The sequence below is a fragment of the Mytilus californianus genome, unplaced genomic scaffold (genome assembly GCF_021869535.1).
Source record: "Mytilus californianus isolate M0D057914Y unplaced genomic scaffold, xbMytCali1.0.p SCAF_1, whole genome shotgun sequence".
Taxonomy (NCBI): Eukaryota; Metazoa; Mollusca; class Bivalvia; order Mytilida; family Mytilidae; genus Mytilus; species Mytilus californianus.
In genome coordinates this window covers 110,955,153-110,977,008 of record NW_026262581.1, presented here as the reverse complement: position 1 = coordinate 110,977,008, position 21,856 = coordinate 110,955,153, and the positions used below count along the sequence as shown (strand labels likewise).

General features: G+C 32.4%; 1 protein-coding gene across 2 annotated transcripts in view; it reads right to left on the bottom strand.

Moving 5' to 3' along the window:
* Positions 1–21,170, bottom strand: part of LOC127730644 (laminin subunit alpha-2-like) — a 136,779-nt gene extending 115,609 nt beyond the window's left edge. For both annotated transcript variants that reach the window (XM_052239146.1, XM_052239154.1), the window contains exons 1-2: positions 20,980–21,170; positions 13,489–16,628 (exon numbers count right to left, since the gene is read on the bottom strand). In XM_052239146.1, the coding sequence (XP_052095106.1) occupies positions 13,489–13,561 (73 nt within the window). In that variant the 5' untranslated portion in view covers positions 13,562–16,628; positions 20,980–21,170. The remainder of the gene's footprint in view (positions 1–13,488; positions 16,629–20,979) is intronic.
* Between the last annotated feature and the right edge of the window lie 686 nt (positions 21,171–21,856).

Genomic DNA, 21,856 nt, shown 5'->3' with positions numbered 1-21,856 from the left:
CTGATCCATGAAATGAGGTCGAGGTCAAGTGAAAACTATCTGACGGGCATGAGGACCTTGCAAGGTACGCACATACCAAATATAGTTATCCTGTTACTTATAATAAGAGAGAATTTAACATTCCAAAAAATCTGAACTTGTTTTTCAAGTAGTCACTGAACCATGAAAATGAGGTCAAGGACATTGGACATGTGACTGACGGAAACTTCGTAACATGAGGCATCTATATACAAAGTATGAAGCATCCAGGTCTTCCACCTTCTAAAATATAAAGCTTTTAAGAAGTTAGCTAACGCCGCCGCCTCCGCCGGATCACTATCCCTATGTCGAGCTTTCTGCGACAAAAGTCGCAGGCTCGACAAACCAATCACTGGAAGAATTCCAGGATCTCCTGATAGAGGAAGGATTTACAGAAGGTAACAGGTTACTACAACTGGAAACTACATGTGACATATACTATTGGTGTGTACTGGATTCGACCCGAGACTTGTTAATTATTGCTAATATTAATTATGTGGAAAACAAAAGGGCCTGGAATGATGTAATTTTAAACAACACTATTGTCCTATATTAGTTATATATAAAGTTGAATTCTTTGATTCATCGTTTTTACGTCATGTGGGCTAACAAATTGGACCTCGTGCGGTTAGTAGTATATATACTAGAAAAACTAATCTCCAAAGGAAGAGAAAATAAAGGACACATTTGGTCTGGCCCTGGTGACTATTGCAAGATTCCCAGTTTAGACCACTACTTACACTGCTTTAACGAAGACTGATACAATCCTTGCTTTATTATAGTATACATATGTGTGGATGTTCAACAATCTTCCTATAAAAATCACTAAATGTATTAGATTATCCATGCTACACTCATTTTATTGATTTTCCTATCAGTTTTTATAAATTTCATGAAAAAAGGGGACACTGGTCAACCATAGTTCTCAATAGATTAGTCTTATTCCCCTATTAAGTAACAACATTTAATGACTGTTTACTTCTTTTTAACTTTTGTTTTCTTTTACATGATGATAGATTACACTTAAGTGTATCATGTCTAAAGATGGATTTAAATAATACTGCTAAGTCAGCAAATTTAAAATTTTACATGTATGGTTTATATTTGACATTTTAACTTCAAATTCCTATTTATGTACTTAAGTCAAACATGAGAGTTTTAAACAAAGAAATGTGTATTGATTTAACTGTCCAGTGTTTGTTTAGAATGTTTGATAATAGGCAGACAACATTACTGTCCATTTAAGTATTGTTAGCTAGAGAAGTTCAAGTGTCTTAAAAATTTAATAATAAATCATTCTATTCATGTAAGCCTTCTGTCAAAAATACAAACAGTAACTGGAAGCTCTGTATAACAGATACTGGTATAGCTATCATATGGTGGCTGGATTATGGACAGAAACATATAGATTAATCCCTAACTTCTGACAGAATCATTGAATCATTGATAATCCTAATTTTGGAGTAAAAAAATGACAAGAACAATCCTTCATATGAGTTACACTTTAAAAATACAATAATTGAAATTGGAACACTTCAAAACCTTTACAATGGTTAATCAAGAGGTATACATCTTTTAATTTCTAACATAGCTGATCATACTACTTAGTACTATCTGCAATGAACTAAAGAATTAAATCCTGGTTCTCCAGTTAGCAAAAATGAACACCTATTAAACCACATGAAAGTCATTAAAAAAAACAGAAAATTTCTGACTCATTTAATGACTTTTAAGCATGGAAAGATTTTTCGTAAGAAGAATTTGTGGTTAATATATCTTTTCTATATAAGGATATGAAAGCTGTGTTAATCCACCTACGATACCCCATATAGTGAGAAATTATAATCCACCTACGATACCCCATATAGTGAGAAATTATAATCCACCTACGATACCCCATATAGTGAGAAATTATATCACTAAACAAATAACATGTAGTTTACCTACAAATCATTCAAAAACATATACAGCTTAAGTTGATCACTGATATACAGGTATAACAATATTATCTACATGATCTTGGTTTTTACCCAAAGGTCAAGATGTCCTTAACTGATAACCTCAGTCCATTTGAAGAGGAGATTATCAATATCTTCATATTTCAAGTACAATTTCAGAAAAGTGACCAGAATAAACTACATGTGTTTACCTCTTATGTGATTTACCTTTTCAACAATGCCATTAATAGATATTCTGACCAGTTGTGTTGATTGGTCGATGTCTCATTTACATACCGGGTATATGCCATATATATCCTTATATTCACAACTTTGTTGTTGTTTTTTTTCCCCTTCAAAACTACTATAATTTTGCATAAAATGTACTGACCAAAACATTGTGTAAAAGGTTTTAAAAATTTACCTCAAGTTTTCTTTGTTGAGATACAATATGTTACAGTATAACAGAGAGAAAGGATTTCAAAATAACTGCCTTGAAGTGAGGATTTTCATCTTCAATTATATATATTAACAGAACTCAGTGTGACTTTCCATTTTTTTTTCAAACTTGACAGTTTATCCCTAACCTTGAAGCTTGTCTAATTAACACCAAATAGGATGAAAATTCTTACAACACTAATCTACCTCAAGTTATGTTGGTGCCTAAGACAGCCAATAAAATCTGTTTCTTTTGTGGTTAAGTCTTCAGTTGGCAATCATAATCCAGCTGACTTAGACTCTCACATTGGGTGGTCTTGGTTTACAGATAAGAAGAATTTTAAGAGTATCAAAAATTTCTATCACCTGGAAATTTTGACCACAATATATTATACTCTGGTCATTATCCTAGTTTTAATTTCAATTTATGAGGATCAAATTCATTTGTTGCTCCTGTGAAATTATGAGATTTGAATAGGTTGATTTAATCTTCAATGGCTTACTAACTTGTGAAGGGTTTTATTCTTTATAACAGCAGTAGACCACATAAGCACACCTCTTGATATGATGGTCATAAAAACTTTAATAATGTTCCTTTAACATTAACCCTGAGAAAATTATTTTAAACAAATACCAATGATTTTTTTTCTGCGCCATATACCTTCATTGTGTATTTTACTCAATACCTTATTCAGTCATCATAAAATTAGTCAACAAAAAACAGATTTAATATTGATAAAACAGAATTAAGCCTATCAACAGTAGAAAATATTATTATTGAATCAAGACAGTACAACTTGTATGACAGATTTCAACTCCCCACTACAACCACTGGGTGGCATACTGGAATGGTGTAGTTTTTACATTTTTTTTAAATTCATGAAAAGGTTATATGACACCAATAAGAGGCAACCACTGGTTCAAAGATGACTACAAATTCAATTCTCATACTTCACTCACTTGGGACTGGAGACCATTTGATCATGTTGATGTCACTACAAGATGAGAACAGACAACTTCCACATAAACAACTTTTGTATCAGATGATAACATATATGACTTTAGACTTCATAGTAATTGCTGACTTGACAATAACGTGTGACCACAGACTTTATATAAAAATAAAGAGTTGTGGTATGATTGCCAATGAGACAACTATCCATGAAGACAAAAGGATATTATTGTTTACTTCACATGCAAAAGGGAAACACCATTTCACAGATGACTGGCTGGAATTCTCTCACAAATGCTGGCTAGTTTGGCCTCTCTTACACATCAGTGGCGGATTTAGGGGGGTGCCTGCCCCCCCCCCCCCTTTATGGAGCTTTATTTATGGTAAATCCAGACTTTTTTACTGCTTCCACTACAAATTTTGCTAGTTTGGGGCCCATGGGCCCCCCTTTTTCAAAATCCTGGAACCGCACCTGCACATGGTTATAATGTCTACTCTTAATAACAAATGATGACTGAATTCAACATCACCAACTTGTTAAACTCAAAAAAACACCTGTTTATGTTAATTCAACACCACCAACTTGTTAAACTTAATAAAACACCTGTTTATGTTAATTCAACACCACCAACTTGTTAAACTTAATAAAACACCTGTTTATGTTAAGACAGGATGAAGTATACATCAAACAATAAAAAACAACCAATAAGATAATACACCACTTTCATATGAAGGCTAGATTATTTATACTGCCAGAGTTCAAATAAGTGGAGGTCCAGAGTTCTAGACCTTAAAATGCCAAAGGGGACCTTTCATTTTTAAATCTTAATAGTCCAGGCCTTACAGTCATAAAACTTTACTCAGTACTCAAAAGTACAAAATTTGTGCCCGAAACATCAAATTGGTTGATTTCTGAGTCTGAGTACAATAATAGTACTCCAAAATTTATGACTGTAAGGATGATCCTTCCATTCCTAAGAATAATTCTTAACACATGACCAATAATTTTTAAAAGGTGCACCTTCGACTTTAAAGTTCCAAAAGTCCTGGACCATTAACCTTTGAAATAAGATTTGAACCCCTGATACAGCCATTAGATCCAAGTACAAATGTAAATACAAAACAAGAAACTGCAAACAAAAATATTTTTGAATCAAGATAAACTTATTTGTCATACAACAGATTAGTTAATCTGTCATTTTAAAAGTGAGTTAATAGGTCAACCTTATCAGCAAATTCATGTTCAATGTTATCATTCATCAATGTATTTTCTGGTCATTACCTTCAAACAAGCAACTGTCAATCAAATGATTTAAAACAGCTGTCAAAATTCATTGCAAGGTAAAGTGTACATCAGAGAAACCTAGACATACAACAAAAGGTCTATACAATAATGATGGTAAAAAAATCTACAAAACACTAATAATTGATCTTTTCCCTGCAACTGTTTGCTAAAAATACACATGAAGAAAGTAGCATCTTAAATCTCATAATTGATGTTCAATCATTATATTTTTTCTAGAGTGTTATTAGCGGAATCAAACAAATCATTCTAATTCCACTGCACTGTTTTTGGACTTGCTTTAAACGTAAACCTTGTAAAATGCTTAGGAAAACCCATAATTTAAAAAGTGCTAGGATATAATAAACTGGGAAGGATTTTAAAGAAATTTCAAAGTGTTATATTCTTATTTATAGGTTCAAACAGTTTTACATAGAATCTTCCACTTTATAAAGAGAACCAAATAACTCACATAATAGATACAAAATACATATTTTATTCTTTTATTTGTCTTATAATCTACCTATTATCATGTTGCTAGTGATTTTAAAGTTTTTTTTATTATTCATTTGTATACACGAACATTTGGTCTATATAAGTGAAGAAGCAACCTTTACTGCACTAAAAGTAGTTTCAGTTTTATCATATTTTAAAGGGGTCTCTGTGGCTGAGTGGTCTAAGTAACTACTGTATCAATAGCTTATCAACACTGAGGTTGTCAGTTCAAATCCTACACATGGCAAGTGCACTGGACTCCAAACTTAATTGACTAGGATTCTCAGTTTTACTACCATAGCTCATGGTTCTCTCTTTTAATTACTGCTAGTGTTTAAAAGTTTCAAATTAATAAATTTTATGTAAACATAGACACGGATTATGATTGAGACTGTTCTTTTGCTAGGCTTTCATTTCTTGTAAATAACAGATGATTAGGAGTATACTTCAATCAGACAGCAACCTAACAACAACAAAAATCAAGACCTCATTTGTTTTGAATGTTTTACCATATAGTTTGTTCAAATACCCTGCTTTTTTGTTAATAGTCCAGTCATGTAAATGGTCTGCCTATTTTAGCAAAAGTCCAGTTATTATTGGTTCTGTAAAGCGTCTACAGGCTGTGGGGAGACTGTATCTCTAACACAGTAACTACCGTATATAAAATATTTCATAATGTTGGCTATATACATGTAGACTTCTTTTTTCTATATAGGATTGTTTAATTTATTTTTTTAGTATATAGTCAGAGGTCAAAAATAATCATACATTTGATTGTTTTTTTCCTGGATTAAAAAATATGGTATGGTTCAATAGAACTATACTTTCAGAATGATGTTTTAAATATTGTATTCTGTTTCACATAATAAAATCTGTTACTGAAAAAAGGTGTGTATCTGCATGTATAGAACATTACTAAAAAGTATCATCTTGTGTGATCATTAAATTGAAGTTCAGACAGCTTAACTGATAAATTTGTACCAATTTAAATGCAATTATTGCATTAAATAAAACTGTGTCAAGAACAACTGAATGACCAACTTAATAACTTTCAATACAAATATAACTTTCTGACATCTAATTGTATAATAGACTTCCAAATTTCCATAAGGACATGAGGCTTCTGTATTTTAAAGGATCTGATTCATCCAAAGTTCTACCCAGACTGATAAACAGAGCCATCATTTGTAAAGCACATTCTCAGAAATTAGCATCCCCAATGTAGTGCTTTTATGAAGATAAATGCCATAAGTGTGAAAAGATTTGCTTAATTATTAATATTTTTTTTTAATCATGCTTTGTGGCTATAAAAGAATACAAATCAAATATGAATGTCCTGGCATGTGCTTACGGTTTCATATACATATACAACAGACAATAAAGACATACTAAGAATGTGAATACATAAAATCAATATGAAAATTAGGCTGGGTGTAACTTGCACCTAAAATCCATGATGTCTGGTTACTCTCATCAAAAACACCTCCAATGCTTTACTTTCACAGAAGATTAAAAACAGTTAACACATAGTTCATTCAAGGCTGGTGGGCATATCTGTCTGTACAGCATATTTTGAGTTTTTTTTTTTAAACTCAATTCCTTAAAGACAATGAAACAATGAAGCAAATTTAATCCTAAAAGAAAATATGATATTCAAATATAACAGGATTATAAGAGTCTGGGATGACTAGTGTATTTGATTTCTATACAAATTTAAAAAATATGTGCAAGCTTTAGGCATAAAGTCTCCAGGATGCTGTAAAAAAAAAAATTATCCAAATTTTTAACAACAAAAAATAGTGTAGGCAAATGACTTGATATATTAAACCTTAGATTCTTAATGCAATATTTTTTAATCAGCTTTTTTTCTGACCACTGACACCAGTAAAATTTTAATTTATTAATTTTATTTATAACATGTCTAGAATTGTTTTTTGTTTTTTTTGTCGCTTCAGTTGCGTTATTCTCTTTATTTGAGGGGGGAAAAAACAATGTGAAATGTAAAAGCATTCATAAAGATCAACCAAACAAACAAATTAACACCTTGTTGTGAGGGATAAAATATATTTCAGTACAGAAATCCTTGTAATACATACATGTATAAAATAAAGATAAGTAGAGAATAACTGAAGTGCAAACTTAGCAGATTATATTGGTTTGTAACAATGCATTTAACAGGTGGTTTAACCCATCTGAAAGAAAATCCAATAATTAGTTAAGTATTAAAGAAATGACCATTGTTGTTAAAATGTCATTAAAACTTAATAATGAAATTTTAACAAAAAAATCAATCAATTGGTTTAAATATTAAAAATGTACTGGAAGGCCACAAAATTTCAAGTTTTATATTTTAAACTGGTGTTAATGATCTGGAAATTTTTTTTTTACAAGGAATCAACTGAATTTTCGTGATTGCTAGCCTTTTTTTGCTTATATTCTTACGTTTCTTTGTTAACAACATAAGAGAAACCACTAGTCAGTTCATAGAAACATACAAAGTACTAATTTTTTGTCAAAATAGGAAATTGGCTTCCAAGTTTTAACATTTAAGTACAAACATCAATTTGGGGAGTCACTGATACATTGACAACTAACATAAATTGCAAATCATGATTCAACAACAACCTACCATTCAACTTTCTAATGAACTGCATAGGAAATATAGATATCATCCTGTGGTATGATTGCCAATGAGACAACTGTCCAACCAAATTCATATGAAACCGATTTAAGCAACTATAGGTCCCCATACAGCCTTCAACAATTAGCAAATCCCATAACATGTAGTCAGCTATAAAAGGTGCTGACAAAATGTAAAAACAATTCAAATGAGAAATTTCTGTAACAGTACTAACTTAAAAAATGTAACGAATTTTCAATATCATGATGTCATTTTTTTTACTTTCATTGTTCATTAAACCTTTAAACCATCTGCAAAATTTTTTTAAATAATGAATAAAGAATAAAAGAGAAGGAATATGTGTACAATATATTTCTGTATGTGATATTAAAAGTAGTATTAAAAATAATGAGAGCTGTTTCAATAGGTCATATGGCTATTTAATCTTGGACTATATATATACTATGTTGGTATATTATATATTTAGTCCCAGATTTAATGGAGTAGCAGCTGGAATGAGTTCTTTCTTTATATTTCAAATTATCAATTTGGGGGTAGGGGTAACAATCCCAGCTGCATGTCTGTACATAAACTCATGTTGAGACCCTTCACCACTCCCCACCCAGCTGTGGGTGTGGCAATGGTACATGTATGATTACAAATGCAGTCTTCGCGCTCAACCACAGGCCCACCAGCCCAGGCTTGTAAAACTTCTGTCAGGCCTGTAAAAGTCATCTCCACAGGCCAATATAAACTAACTAAAATTTTCTTAAAATTCAGCTTCGGGCCTTTAGATTCAAAAGTCTATTGTGAAGACTGCAAATGAGACAATTATAGAATATAGGGGCTCAGGAATTTTATTTCAGAGTGAAATGTACTCTTTATCCAAAGAAAACAGTACTCTTTATCCAATGAAAACAATAGGAAAATACAATGTTTTTTCCTCGGTTTTTTCTTGTGTTTTCATTGGGTATGGTCTATGGAGCACATTCATGAATCATGTACGTTCTAAAATAAGATTCCCATGCCCTGTGCTATGATTTGCACTATCATTTGAGGGGTTAACATCATCGCCTCTTTTATAATTTAAGACGAAGCCTCCCCACTCTAAAAGTCTTATTCGTTCTTTACCCAAGACTCAAGTTGCATCTTCGATCCAATAAATAAATTCGCCTTGAAAAATGATGAAACCGGAAAGTTATATTCTAAACGATAGACCAATACCGTCATCTTTTCCGGGAAAGAATGTTTTCACTAGAGTAGTAAACTAATCCACGTGAACTAATAAAGGCGAATATAATCTGGTATAACCATTTCACGATCTTTCAGATAGTAAAGCCATATTAAATCTTTTATCACGAAGTATTTTTATTATTTTCTGTTCTTGTTTTTATTTCTACGTTGAATATATACATGATACAGAATTTGACAAATACATGATCTATTGCGGGTCCCAGGTATAAAAGTTACTTGCGGCAATGCATGCCATTTGACAGCCTTCGATCTAGAGGTTGGATTAACTGTTCCTGTTTTAACACAATACTAGCATGACATAATATAACTAATTATATTAAGAACGTTTACGGTCATTAAAATCGAGGCCATGGTCATTAACAGGTTCGATCAAAATTTGTGACCTGTATGGGTTAAAATGGGGACAATTAAACATACGAACATATGTGGCATACCTTGTTGTTCGCTACTACACAATTGCATTGTTCACTGTATGTTCACAAGGGACTTTTATAAATAAAACACAAAAGGAGACGGTGGCACGTGTAGGCTGCGAACTGCATGGCATTTGAAAATTAACTTTTTTAATCATGAAATATATTATATAATGATATCAAGGTTAATTTTCTGTAGAGTTTACCGTTCCTAGTAAAATGTTGGATTATTCGAAACACTTAGGGTTTTGAGTTACTCACAGGCATATATTGTCGTAGCCGTATTTGTACGTACGTGCGTACTTGGCACAACGCTTTGGAAGTTTCTGTTTAAATACTATTCAACTTCGTGTTATATGTTTTGTGAAAGCACCACTGACGAGCTTACGTAGACATATGGCGTTCCAAATTATAATCCTGGGATCTTTGATGAGTTTTTACAAGAAAAATTTATTGCGCTCATAAACTTACAATACATTAAGATGGAAAATAATAAAACGGACCTTAGCTTAATTTACTTACAATTTTATTTTTCAAAGGAGAAATAGATTCTGCCGGGGTAATGGGGAGGAAAGGGGGGCGGTGGTAGTACAAATGTAGTGATCTTTTTTTCATTCATATTTTTTATTTACCAAGCACAAGTCAATAGATTCATTTTACTTAACTGTTACAATGTTTTTTCGTATTTTTCAGACATTTGCTTCCTGTTGTAAAACGGCAAATAAAATCTTTACTGAAAAAATGTCATTTCGAAAAGAAATATAGGCCTATATATCTGTTATTGCAGACATTTATTTCCTAGTTAAATCAAATTTATCTAAAGCATTTAAATTCAAGTAGATATAACATTCTGACAAAATTTGGTTTTGAGAATGTTTGTTGCATACATGTTTGATGGCTGAATATAAGGTGCTATTACACCACTGTCCCAGGTTAGGGGAGGGTGGAGCGCTCACAAACATGTTTAACCCCGCCATATCTTTAATGTGCCTGTCCCAAGTCAGGATCCTGTAGTTCAGTGGTTGTCGTTGGTTCATGTCTGTCATATTTGTTTTTCTTAAATTGTTTTGTTATAAATTAGGCCGTTATTTTTCTCAATTGGTTTCATGTCGGGGCTTTTTATAGCCGACTATAACGGTATGGGTTTTTTTTCATTTTTGAAGGCCGTACGGTTGCCTATAATTGCTTAATCCACTTCATTTGAACTTGGGTGGATAGTTGTCTCATTTGCAATCATACCACATCTCCTTATCTTTATATAAATACAAAGATTAATAATGTGCATATATTTACTAAGAAAATTTATAACATGGGCGTTTTGGTATAGGATCATAGTTCGGTAGCAATGCATGTGGCAGTTACCCAAACACTGGAGGACGACCGGAACATAACCCTGTGAAGATTTATATTTCAGACATAGACCTTACCAACAAAATGCCAAGTCACACGAAGATGAGACCACACATATGAGGTACCTGGTATTTTATTTTTTTCAATCCAAAACACAATCTAATTCAAATATAGTTCTCTGATTTCGTTATACTCATATGAGTACGAGCACGCGAGTTAATATAGGTCTGAATTTTATTCAGATTGCCCAAAACAAAGGCCTTCAGTCAACGTACTTCAACTTGTTTTCGTCTCCATTGAGTCTTGAGTTGAACAACTTAATAATCATTATGCTACTGTATAATATTGACCTATCATATATTTTAAGCAGTGTGATATTGACTCTCTAGTGGGTTTACTTTACATGATGTCTTTACTATACCTTCGATGATCTTTATGATAATAACACCTCATTTATGTAAATGGCATGTTAATGTTGTGTGTCGTTCGTTGTGCTATACTAATTATAATACAAAAGAAGAAGACATTTTTCGGATATTCTAGAATAGCATTTCAAAAATTTAAACTGCTTAGATCTTCCCTATTCAGACAAAAAGCTAGGGAACATTTTGATAAAAGAAGTGGGTTGAGAGGGGATATAAAAGATGCAAGATTCACGGCCTGTAAAATTGACCATTGAATAAGTATTGAAGTGCTCGGTCGATATCGCTGCTGGTGGACTGCTATAGTCCCCGATGGTATGATGATCAGTTCAGCAGTCCGTGCTTCAGCATTGACATTATTTATTACATACCTATCATTAAATTTAGAAATTATTAAGAAATCAAAGAGAGGCGAAAGATACCAAAAATTGTCCACAAAAAATCTCGAGCCTGAACCTTCTCACCAGATTCCAACAAGACGATATAGCCACAACTATATAATGAGAAGACAGTGGAGGTGGATTGGACATGTCCTACGGAAAAAGAATGAGGAAATCACTAAGAAAACACTCCCGACCCCAGAAGGTAAGAGGAAGAGAGGATGACCCAAAAATGACATAGAGGAGAACTGTAGAGGCAGAGGCTAGTCACCATCAACAGACATTGGGCACATTAAAGAAAACTGCCAACGACCGACACAAGTGGAAAATCCTTGTTACTGCCCTTCACGCCAATGGTGTACAGGGCAGTAAGTAAGTAAAGTAAGAAAAATACCAAAAGACAAAAAAAAACAGTGCACAAACACAACTTTGTTTAGAAAACTAAAGATCAGCAACACAAACCCCACCAAAAACCGGGAAATTCTCATGTGCCCTGAGGGGGTAGGGGGATAGCACTCGTCGTGTTACTCATAGAAAAACGTTAATAAGTTATATTAAGTAATTAGGCGTCACGAAATAGCAGATTGGTTATTGACCATTACATAACCTCTTATATAACCCAAAGACATCACCAATTTCGTAAACCAAATTTTCTAACGATGAAACTTGACCGAATGAGGAATTTTTAAAATTGAAACACATTTTTAGACAAGACTGTTATGGGTATAAACAACACATATTGAAAAAATAAAAATCCCAAACTATATAATAAGATTCTCATTCCCTCAAGCAAAAGTGACCTGAGATGGATTTAACTATATATATATATATATATATTAGATCCCTTTTGATCCGGCATATAGCTCCTCTAGTATTACATTTATATCATTGGCTTTCAAAACTTTGGGCTCGAGAATTTCTGCAGATGCAGAAAAATTCAGACAAGCGTACATTTAGAGCCGTATTGATTGAACTCGTATAGTTGAAAAAAGTGAATTACAAGAAGAAGACTGAATCCAGACATTTCGTCTTGAGGGTCCAGATTGGTTTAATTGTTTGACCATATCACATAACGTCATGTATTAATAAGCTTGTAGGCCTGGAAATTCACCAGCTAAATATTCAGCGGAAATGTACTAAGTATATTCTGAAAAAACATAAATTATACCAAAAAAAAAAGTTTAAACTATGCGGATTCCATTAATATATCCTTTAATTCTTGTGTAAGCTAATTCTTGTGGTTTATCTATATCAAACAAGTATATCAAACGATTTCTGTATGACCAACATAGTTTATCACAGTAGAATTACATAAAGGTTGATAAACTTTAATAATTCAAGTGTAAAAGGTAGCAAAAATAAAAACCATTACATGCCGAGACATCTAAATATATTGACATGCTATAGACCAAAACACAAATATACATTATCATATATTGTTTATTTTTAAAAATCGTGCAAAAAATATAAAGTTATTTATTCTGAAACTGAAAATGTCCTCTTCTAAAAAGTAAAAATCACACAATATTTATATTTTCATAAAAGGTGTTTATATGTTCGTTCATATATATACATATGAAATTGAAAAAAATAGCACTTTCACTCACCCTTCGTTAGATAAATACTATTCTTAGCAAATGCTGACAAAAAAAGAAAATGAATTCAAAATATCAACAGATTAAACAATTACTTTTTCGTTCATAAAGCTTAGGCTATAAGAGATCAAGTCAGATGCTTCAATGCTTAATATACCAATACGATGCAAAATCAACATTTACACGTATTTCAGTCGCACATGTAGGGAAAGAAAAGTATTTTAAAAATGCAGTCCATTTTACATCTGATATAACAAATTTCGCCTATGAAATAATAATTGTATTGTTGCACATATAATCTGATTTACCTGGTAAAATGATAAGAAACTCACCTTGTCCTAACGAGAATTTAAATTCCAAACTAAAAAATAACACAACGTAGCAAAATCGTCTGATGAAAATCATTTTTGTTAATTATGCCTTAATAAATGCTTGATTCAGCAACATTCTTAGACATTTCTTCACTTTCCTATTATGCTAAACACCTATGTGAGCAGACGCCTTCATTGAAGTGCAGAATTTAAAGGTAAGACAACTATAGCCTGTTTCAGTTAAGTAAAATATCATGAATTTAAAAAAAAATATCGGAAGTAAAACTCAAGTTAGGATTAGAAAATCAACAAGATCAAAATTATAGCAGAGTTGTTCGTCCATTAATAGTAGGTATATAATACGTAACATAACATGAAATATGAGAATAAAATGTATTAAATATATATATTTAAAGCTATTTCATCAGTTCAAAACTTAGTACGTAAGTATGTTATCAGAGTACAATTTAAAGAAAATGCGTTATCTCAGATATAATAAGACCAAACTCCTTCGGAACATACAGTCATTTTCGTCCTCTAAACACGGAACTTGGTGAGAAAATTCTGGAATTTTAAAAAATAAATTGCAAACAAAAGTCAGTGGTTATGCACTCCTTTCAAATCTGTGTAATACTAATTTAAAAGTAATTCAGAAATAAAAAGTAACCATAGATAATGATAAAATGTATGTCATAGTATCTGGACTTTCGGGTATCTTGTTATTGTTTGATCGCGATGTCGATTTCCGTCCTATTGGCGTTAACAATTACATATGATTTTTTTAAATTATATTACATATTGCGTATTATATGGAAAGATGTGTCATGCGCTTTTATTTGATTTAGACTAGGATTTCAAGAACTAAGAGAAATTAACTGCTATAGTAAAAAAAAAAAATCATATCAAAATTAACATAAAACCACGGTAATTTTAGTTCCTGAACCTTGGAGTTGCCTTTTTTAAAGCTATAATCTTACTTTGCCACTGAAGAGTGTACACATGCATAATCCTGCAGTGCCGTCTTGTCTTGTCTCGCAACTTCGTATATATATATAGAAGGGTATGACTTATGACGTCTTTTACTAAATACGTTGGAAGTAAAATGATTGATATTTTATTATGAGAAAAACGGTATATTTACTTAGCTGAAATTGCATGGCTTTGAACTCTGAGATTTCAGTAACTGTATTGTGTTTATATTAGTAGTATTTTTGTGATAAGTACGGATCGGATGAGTCAAGCCCTTTCTGACTGCTTTATAGTTTTTTTTTTAAATATTTTGCTGTAACACCACTATCCTAAGTTAGGAGAGGATTGAGCGTTCACAAACATGTTTAACCCGCCACATTCGTTATGTGCATGTCCCATAACAAAAGCCTCCAATCCAGTGGGTGTAGTGCGTTGTCGTTGTCATTAAAGGCTTCGATGAATGTTATTATCTTAAATCAGCCCGTTAGCTAGTCTCCTGTTTTGTTCTGATGTAATTTCACTAAAGGGCACTTATATTTACAAAACTGATTGACTCCTAATACAAGTATGCATTGGTTTGGCTACAACGCTAACACGAATGAAACTCCAGAAGTTGAACGAAAGGATTTAAGCTAAATGTGTTACCAAAAAAGCTTTATTTCAATTTAATAAAACTAGGTGAATTTATTTCACCTGCGCATTTAAAAAAAGTCTCTCACTCTTTGCTAAAATTCACAGTATCGTATGTAAAGTTAGAATTAATATGTAGGTTTATTTCTAAACAGATAACCAGAATATAAACGCTAAGTTACGATACCCTAAAACAGCAACTTTGACAGATTTTAGCAAATTTGGAGTATTTGTCCCAAACATGTTCACAAAGAATATCATCAAGCAAACCTAAATTATGTTGAAATTTGAAAATAAAGATATTTATTGTTGTTCAGTTAAACTTTAATATATGTTGGTTAGAGACGTCCTTCGATTCAAAATCTTACAAAAACATGTACAATTTACTAATCTATATAAAAATGCCTACGACAGCAACATGTAGCGCTTAATTTTCACGGATACATGTAAAACTATTGAAAACTGTTCTTTTTGGCCATGTGAGTGAAACAGATATAGGGAACATCAACCTATCAAAATAAGAAGATATGATATAATTGCCAATGAGACAACTCTCTACCATAGACCAAATGACGTAGAAGTTAACAACCTTTTTAAATTTCCTGGGTTTCAAACTAGCTCATCATCGATGATTATGTTCAATGTCCTACGGGGGATAACTCAAATCCGTTTGCTCTTGTACTTTTTTTTTATTTTTAATTTTGTATGTGTTATATAAAGAAAACTGAATACTTTTTAAAGGCTTTTTTTCTTGTAAAACGCTGCTTCAATTTCAATGCAATTTTAGCTAACATTAAGGCTTTCAATTTAAAAAAATAGAAAATACCCTTAGCATAACAAATTTATACTCCACACCGGAATTGAATATGGACTCACGGATAGACGACACATGTAAAATATCTATGGCTCTTGAGCATCGGGTTGGTTTAATAAGAATATTATGTTTTTAGTCATTACAAAACGGCTATAAATGTTTAAAATATCAAATCCGTGCATAGAAAGCAGGATAGTGAGAGAAAATTTAAAAAAAAAGAGAACCACACGATATGAAAGTTAAAAATTTGTGTTGTAATCAACCAATTTAGGCAATACTTTGCCTAATAAAAAGCCTCGCCTTACGCCTCACTTGTACTGCATAGTTTGACGTTTTTAACGTTGAGAAAAGTTGCCGATCTCAAAATGAAGTTTTGATAATAACTATGCATTAATTTTCTTATTTTCTGTCAAAAGTTTAAAGACTATGGCATTCTTTTTCGTTTTCTCTAACAATAGTTTGTTTTGATAACGGGCACAACTGAACTGTTCTCGTTTCACGTATTCCGTGTAATAAAAATCTAAAGACACTTCCTCTTCCTCTCGGCGAACATACTTAACCATTAACAGCACCATGCTAAGACCATAGAAACACAACACTACAATAATGTACAAGAATCTTCCGTCATATGCGCCTTCATCAACACTGTTTGCTGCTGTAGTGTTTTCACATACGTGTAAGCCTGTATCATTCACAGTCAAATTGTACTGCAGAAAGATACATCCGTTGTTGATTTGTGTAGTGTTAACTGAAAAGATACAAAGAGTTACTTATTCATAATAGTTGTTTTATATGTGTTAGATTAATGCCTGCATGCTTTTATGATATTTTACATTTCAATGAATGTAATCTGTGTGTAACTGAGAGAAAAAAATATAAGTCAGTGGTTTCGTTACCACACATTACTTAACACGTTCTAAATTCTTTGATATGTATAGATGAACAGTGTTTGATCGATACTGTGTGTTTGAACGTTGTGCACGATGTTCCTACAACACGACGTTACACCAAAAATGGGACGTCAAAGAGTGTTTTCGGAAATTTTGACGTCGATTAATTAAATTTGTTAGTTTTATTCGTTTGTTTTTTTTATATGTTATGGGTTGATTCTGTCTCTGTTATTTTTGTGATGTATTTTTACCATGAATTACCTCAAGTTGTAGAAATCGATTAACAATGTTTACCCTTAATTCCCCTTAAAATGCTGTATTGTCGTAAATAATGTAGGAAGGCAAAATGGGACGGAATTATTAAATATACAGTTTTCTATAAATAAATTAAAACATAATTTTAGAAGCACAAAACTTTAATCACAGGCTGCTAAAATTTTATGGTGCATATCATGTGTCATTGTAAATTTTCAATATCTTGATTCAACCCCAATACAAATATATCCGACACTCTGCAAGTAATTCATTTTTTTTTTACCCTTGATTATGAATTGTACTTTCCTTGACACACAATTTGTCGAAATACAGTCCTTCAATTATTTGAACCCCAGCTTCAAAATTATTTCCCCAGTCATCTATAGTTTCTTGCTTAAGTTTTCTAACGTCTGATGTACTTTTTAAATTTTAGAAATCATCTCCTGGATTGTACGTAAAAACGGGTAATACAATCCCGGGTTGTATTATTTCAATGAAACTGTTTTCGTCGATGTTTGCAAGTAGTCTTTCAGTTACCTCCGTTTCATGCACAAGTTTATTTTGACGAAAAGGTCTGGCTTCGCTAGTACATGAATTAGTTTCAGTACGACAGTTATAACATGAGTAGCAGGACAAGTCGCGAACTTAAACTTTTCGAGTACTTGTACTTTTAATTTGGTGAATGTACCTTACTGAAGGGGCGACTTTAAATGATCTATACCTATTTCAGGGTACTTCCGCAACATAACGAAAAATTCACCCTTAACATATAGAGGACTGTCTTAGTGTCTCCAAATTGTCTTTGCAAAAGTTGTACATATCATTCGCATTCTGAATCAAACATTTGCCTCTAGCAACAATAAATCACTAAAAGCTAAAAATGGTTATAAAATATCAAAATTTAATCTGTATCGAATCTATGTTCCGAGTTTGTCAATATGCACTATTCGACAGCCTTCAATATCTTTTTCCAAATTTCACCACACGATTTGTTTTTATTATCAGGAACATTTAATTGAAACAAATTTAGCACATGCAACGTCGGAAATAAGCGTTTTTCGGATTTTTCGACGTTTTCACCCGTTTGGACAAAATGACTACCGTTTTGTAATGTTTCGTAGCATTTTATTCCTTTCAGACCCAAGCATGTAGTTAATAAAAAACAAATCTAGGCATTGTGTACTCTTCGTGTATCTAACTTTTGTTTTTATAAATTATAAATAACTTATTGAAATATCAGGTAAAAAAACCCGCATTAATTGCTTTGACAAATGAAATATCAACTTGGACAAAATGACTACCGCTTGAAAAACGACTGTAAAGCGAAGATTTTATAGAATCTACAATATTTGAACTCACGAACAATGAGGCAAATATTTGTACTATTGGTAGATGTTATTATTATCTTACCATTTTTAGACATTTTCTGCTATATCTACTTATAAAATACACTTTCAGTCGTTGAGTCAACGGAAAACGTCGTTGGACATTTTTCTTATTCCAGTTTAATATGCAACCGCCGAGTCAAATGAAATTTGACAAAATAATGACTTAATTGTCACAAAGAACCGACACATGTCGTTGTTCTCGCCAAGTTTCAGGAAGATCAGAGAATAAGAAATAGGATCACTATACATAAGAGTTAAAACAGTTGTTCAAAAATGTAACGTTGGACATCCGTTTTTTCACATATAGCTTTGTTGTTTTAATCCTCAAATATACTAGATATTACTAAGCATATGACCAAGAGCTATACGAACATTATTGAAAACATATACTGAATTTGTTTTTATAGTGGTTAATGTTTGCTAACATTTTTTTTTTTTTGTTTTGCGGAGGAAAAGTCGAAGATTCTTTTTTAAATCCTATGGGTTGTAGGAACAGCGTGCGTAACGTTTTTTTTTTATGTGTTTGTGCTATATGTACCGATCTGTTAATAACGAGTTAAGCCATTCCCAACTGATTGGTATTTTTTTTTTTCTTATGTTATATGTTGTTACAGCACTGTCCAGAATTTTTGTGTACCATCCCAAACTAGGAATTTGTAATCCAGTGTTCTAGTAAAAATAGGATGATGATTTTTTTTATTCTTCTTAATTGTTTCACATCTTGTAATACCGGGGCCTTTTTAAAGCTTGCTATACGGTATGAACTTTGCTCATTGTTGAAGGTAGCACCGATTGTTCACATCCATGTCCTTTAGTTTTTATGGATAGTTTTATGAAAAGAAGCTAGCATTATCCTTTAACCTCACATTCCGCAATATAAGAGATGTCCCTTTTACTAAATAATTCAAAATTTGATGACTATGTTGAAAGCATCTATTCCACCGAACTTGAAATAAAGAATACCACAGATTCAGTTAAGTATGCCTAAAATCTTGATTTACATCTAAAAATTGACAATGAGGGTCGATTGCGAACAAAACATTACGACAAAGGAGACTATTTTAATTATGAACTTTCCTTTTATATGTAGCAACATTCCAGCAGCGCCTGCATATGGAGTATATGTCTCCCAGTTAATACGATATTCCAGAGCTTGCATTTGCTATCATGATTTCCTTAATAGAGAGTTACTGAATACAAGGAAGCTATTAAACCAAGGGTTCCAAGTGGGGAATTTTACGGTCGCCATCCGTCTCTCTTTGACTTGGAATCTATGACAAATTTACAAAATCCTGCAGAAAGGTGAAGGTGAGGAACGATTGATCACTTCACGCGTTCTTTGATCTTCATTATGGAGTGATACATAGTTATAATGTCTCATTTTCTGAACTCTCTTTAAATTTGTCATAGAGTCTAAGTCGAAGAGAGGCGGATGATACTAAAAGGATATTAAAATCATAAGTCGAAAACAAACTGACAACGCCATGGCAAATTACGAAAAACGAACAAAGGTTTCTACAAAACAAAACATAGAAAACCAAAGACTGCGCAACACAAAACCAATGCTTCGGAAATACCGGGGGATCTCAGGTGCTCCGGGAGAATAGGCAGATCGTGTTCTACATGCATGGTCAGTCACCCTTAGTGTTGCTCATGTAAATAAAAATCGGTGATAAGTCTGATTCGGCCATGTCACGTTTGAGATTGTCTTTACTTAAACCATGAACTGTGCTGTGGTCTTCCTTTAAGGCAAACAATAGAGAAAGCTGGATAAAAGCCGTAATGCTTGGATGTTCTGAGAACATTTTCTTCCTTTTCTTCTTCCTATTTAGTCCGATGTTAGATTGTAAGGAGTTCTAAAGAGTTTGTTTTGAGATATTACCATACACACTTCCACCTTTAAATCTGATGTTACTACTTTGCAGATCACTTTGCTATTAGCAGATCAACCATTTCTTAAGTGTTGATCCTTGAACAAAAATTAGAATAATAAAAAAAAAGTTTTTGTTAACCCCAATCTCTCGGTGGTGAAGTTGAAATCATCCCTTCGAAAATTTTGCGGACGCCTCACGAGTTGGTTGACCGTTATTGAATATCTGTTTCACAGATGATGACGGATATATTCCAATTGTCGTTACCACATACTGGCCGAATTAGTCTTATCACCGGGTTTGTACTTACATAAGCAACACAAAGGATGCCACATGTGGAGCAGAATTTGTTTACCCTTGTCTTTTCGTCTTTCTTCGTTTTTTTTTTGCCATGGCATTGTCAGTTTGTTTTAGACTTCAGTTTGAATATCCCTTTTGGTATCTTTCTCCTTTCTAAATGGCATTACTGAAGGAACCGATTTGAATCCCACTCTACCGGTAAACAGAAACAAGGTTTTTGACAAGGAAGTCTATAAGATTGTATTTTTAATATCAAAGTCATTTTTATAACATTTATACCCATATTTCAATGAGTTAAACTAATAAATGCAAAAAAAAAAAAAAAATAATAAGTATTTCATGGGACCTCAGATTTAGTGTTGCGTTACTTGTATATGTAATAAATTTAACCTTACCATTGCTTTGGTTTAAAAGATCCATTCATCAAACAGCATTAATTGCATATCAACATTTGTTTAAAACTTTTAACAGGATAAAACGGCATAAAAAATATCCGTCTCCTCTCTAAGGATTATCTTTTTAATACATTGTCAAATGTACATTCTCTATAGAAATGAAACAGTCAATTGTCGGAAAACAATTACACCATTGGGTAAACTAGTCGATAGAGAGATAATGTTTGATGTTCCCAACAGAGGGTTCATTAAAAATTGATGGATCCCATTCATTTTGAAGCGGGAAAAATGATAGTTGATGCTAAAATTGCTAGAATCAATATTACGCGATTACTTGGATCAACCTAATAGATAATTAGTTGTGTTGGGCAATATCTGCCAATTATCTAATTGTATATGGTTTTACTTTTTACTAAGTATTTGCATACTTATATCCGGTAATTAAAATTCATCATGAACATGAAAAATCGAACATTTATTAATTATTTCGAAGATACCTTTTAAGATTGTTTAGAATGTGTGGCGGTTATGGTAATAATAATTAAAAGTTTTATTGAAGTAATCCCTTAAAAATGTCGAATTGCTTGGATTTAGTCATTGACTGAAGGGATCTGACGTTGATAGCAGATCATTGGATAGTATCTGCACATATTCTATTCGTGTTTTATTCACGTTTATTCTAGAATCGACATGATTTGTAGCTTGATATATTGTTTAAAAACTTGTCTATTTTTAAAGACCAAATGCTCATTTTCTAGATTTTTGTTTTGCTTTTCTGGGACTAATAGATAAATGTATTACTTCCTCATCTCCATTTATTCATGCCGGCGAATATAAAATTGGTAATACCCTTATTACCTTATACTGCTGTTAGGTG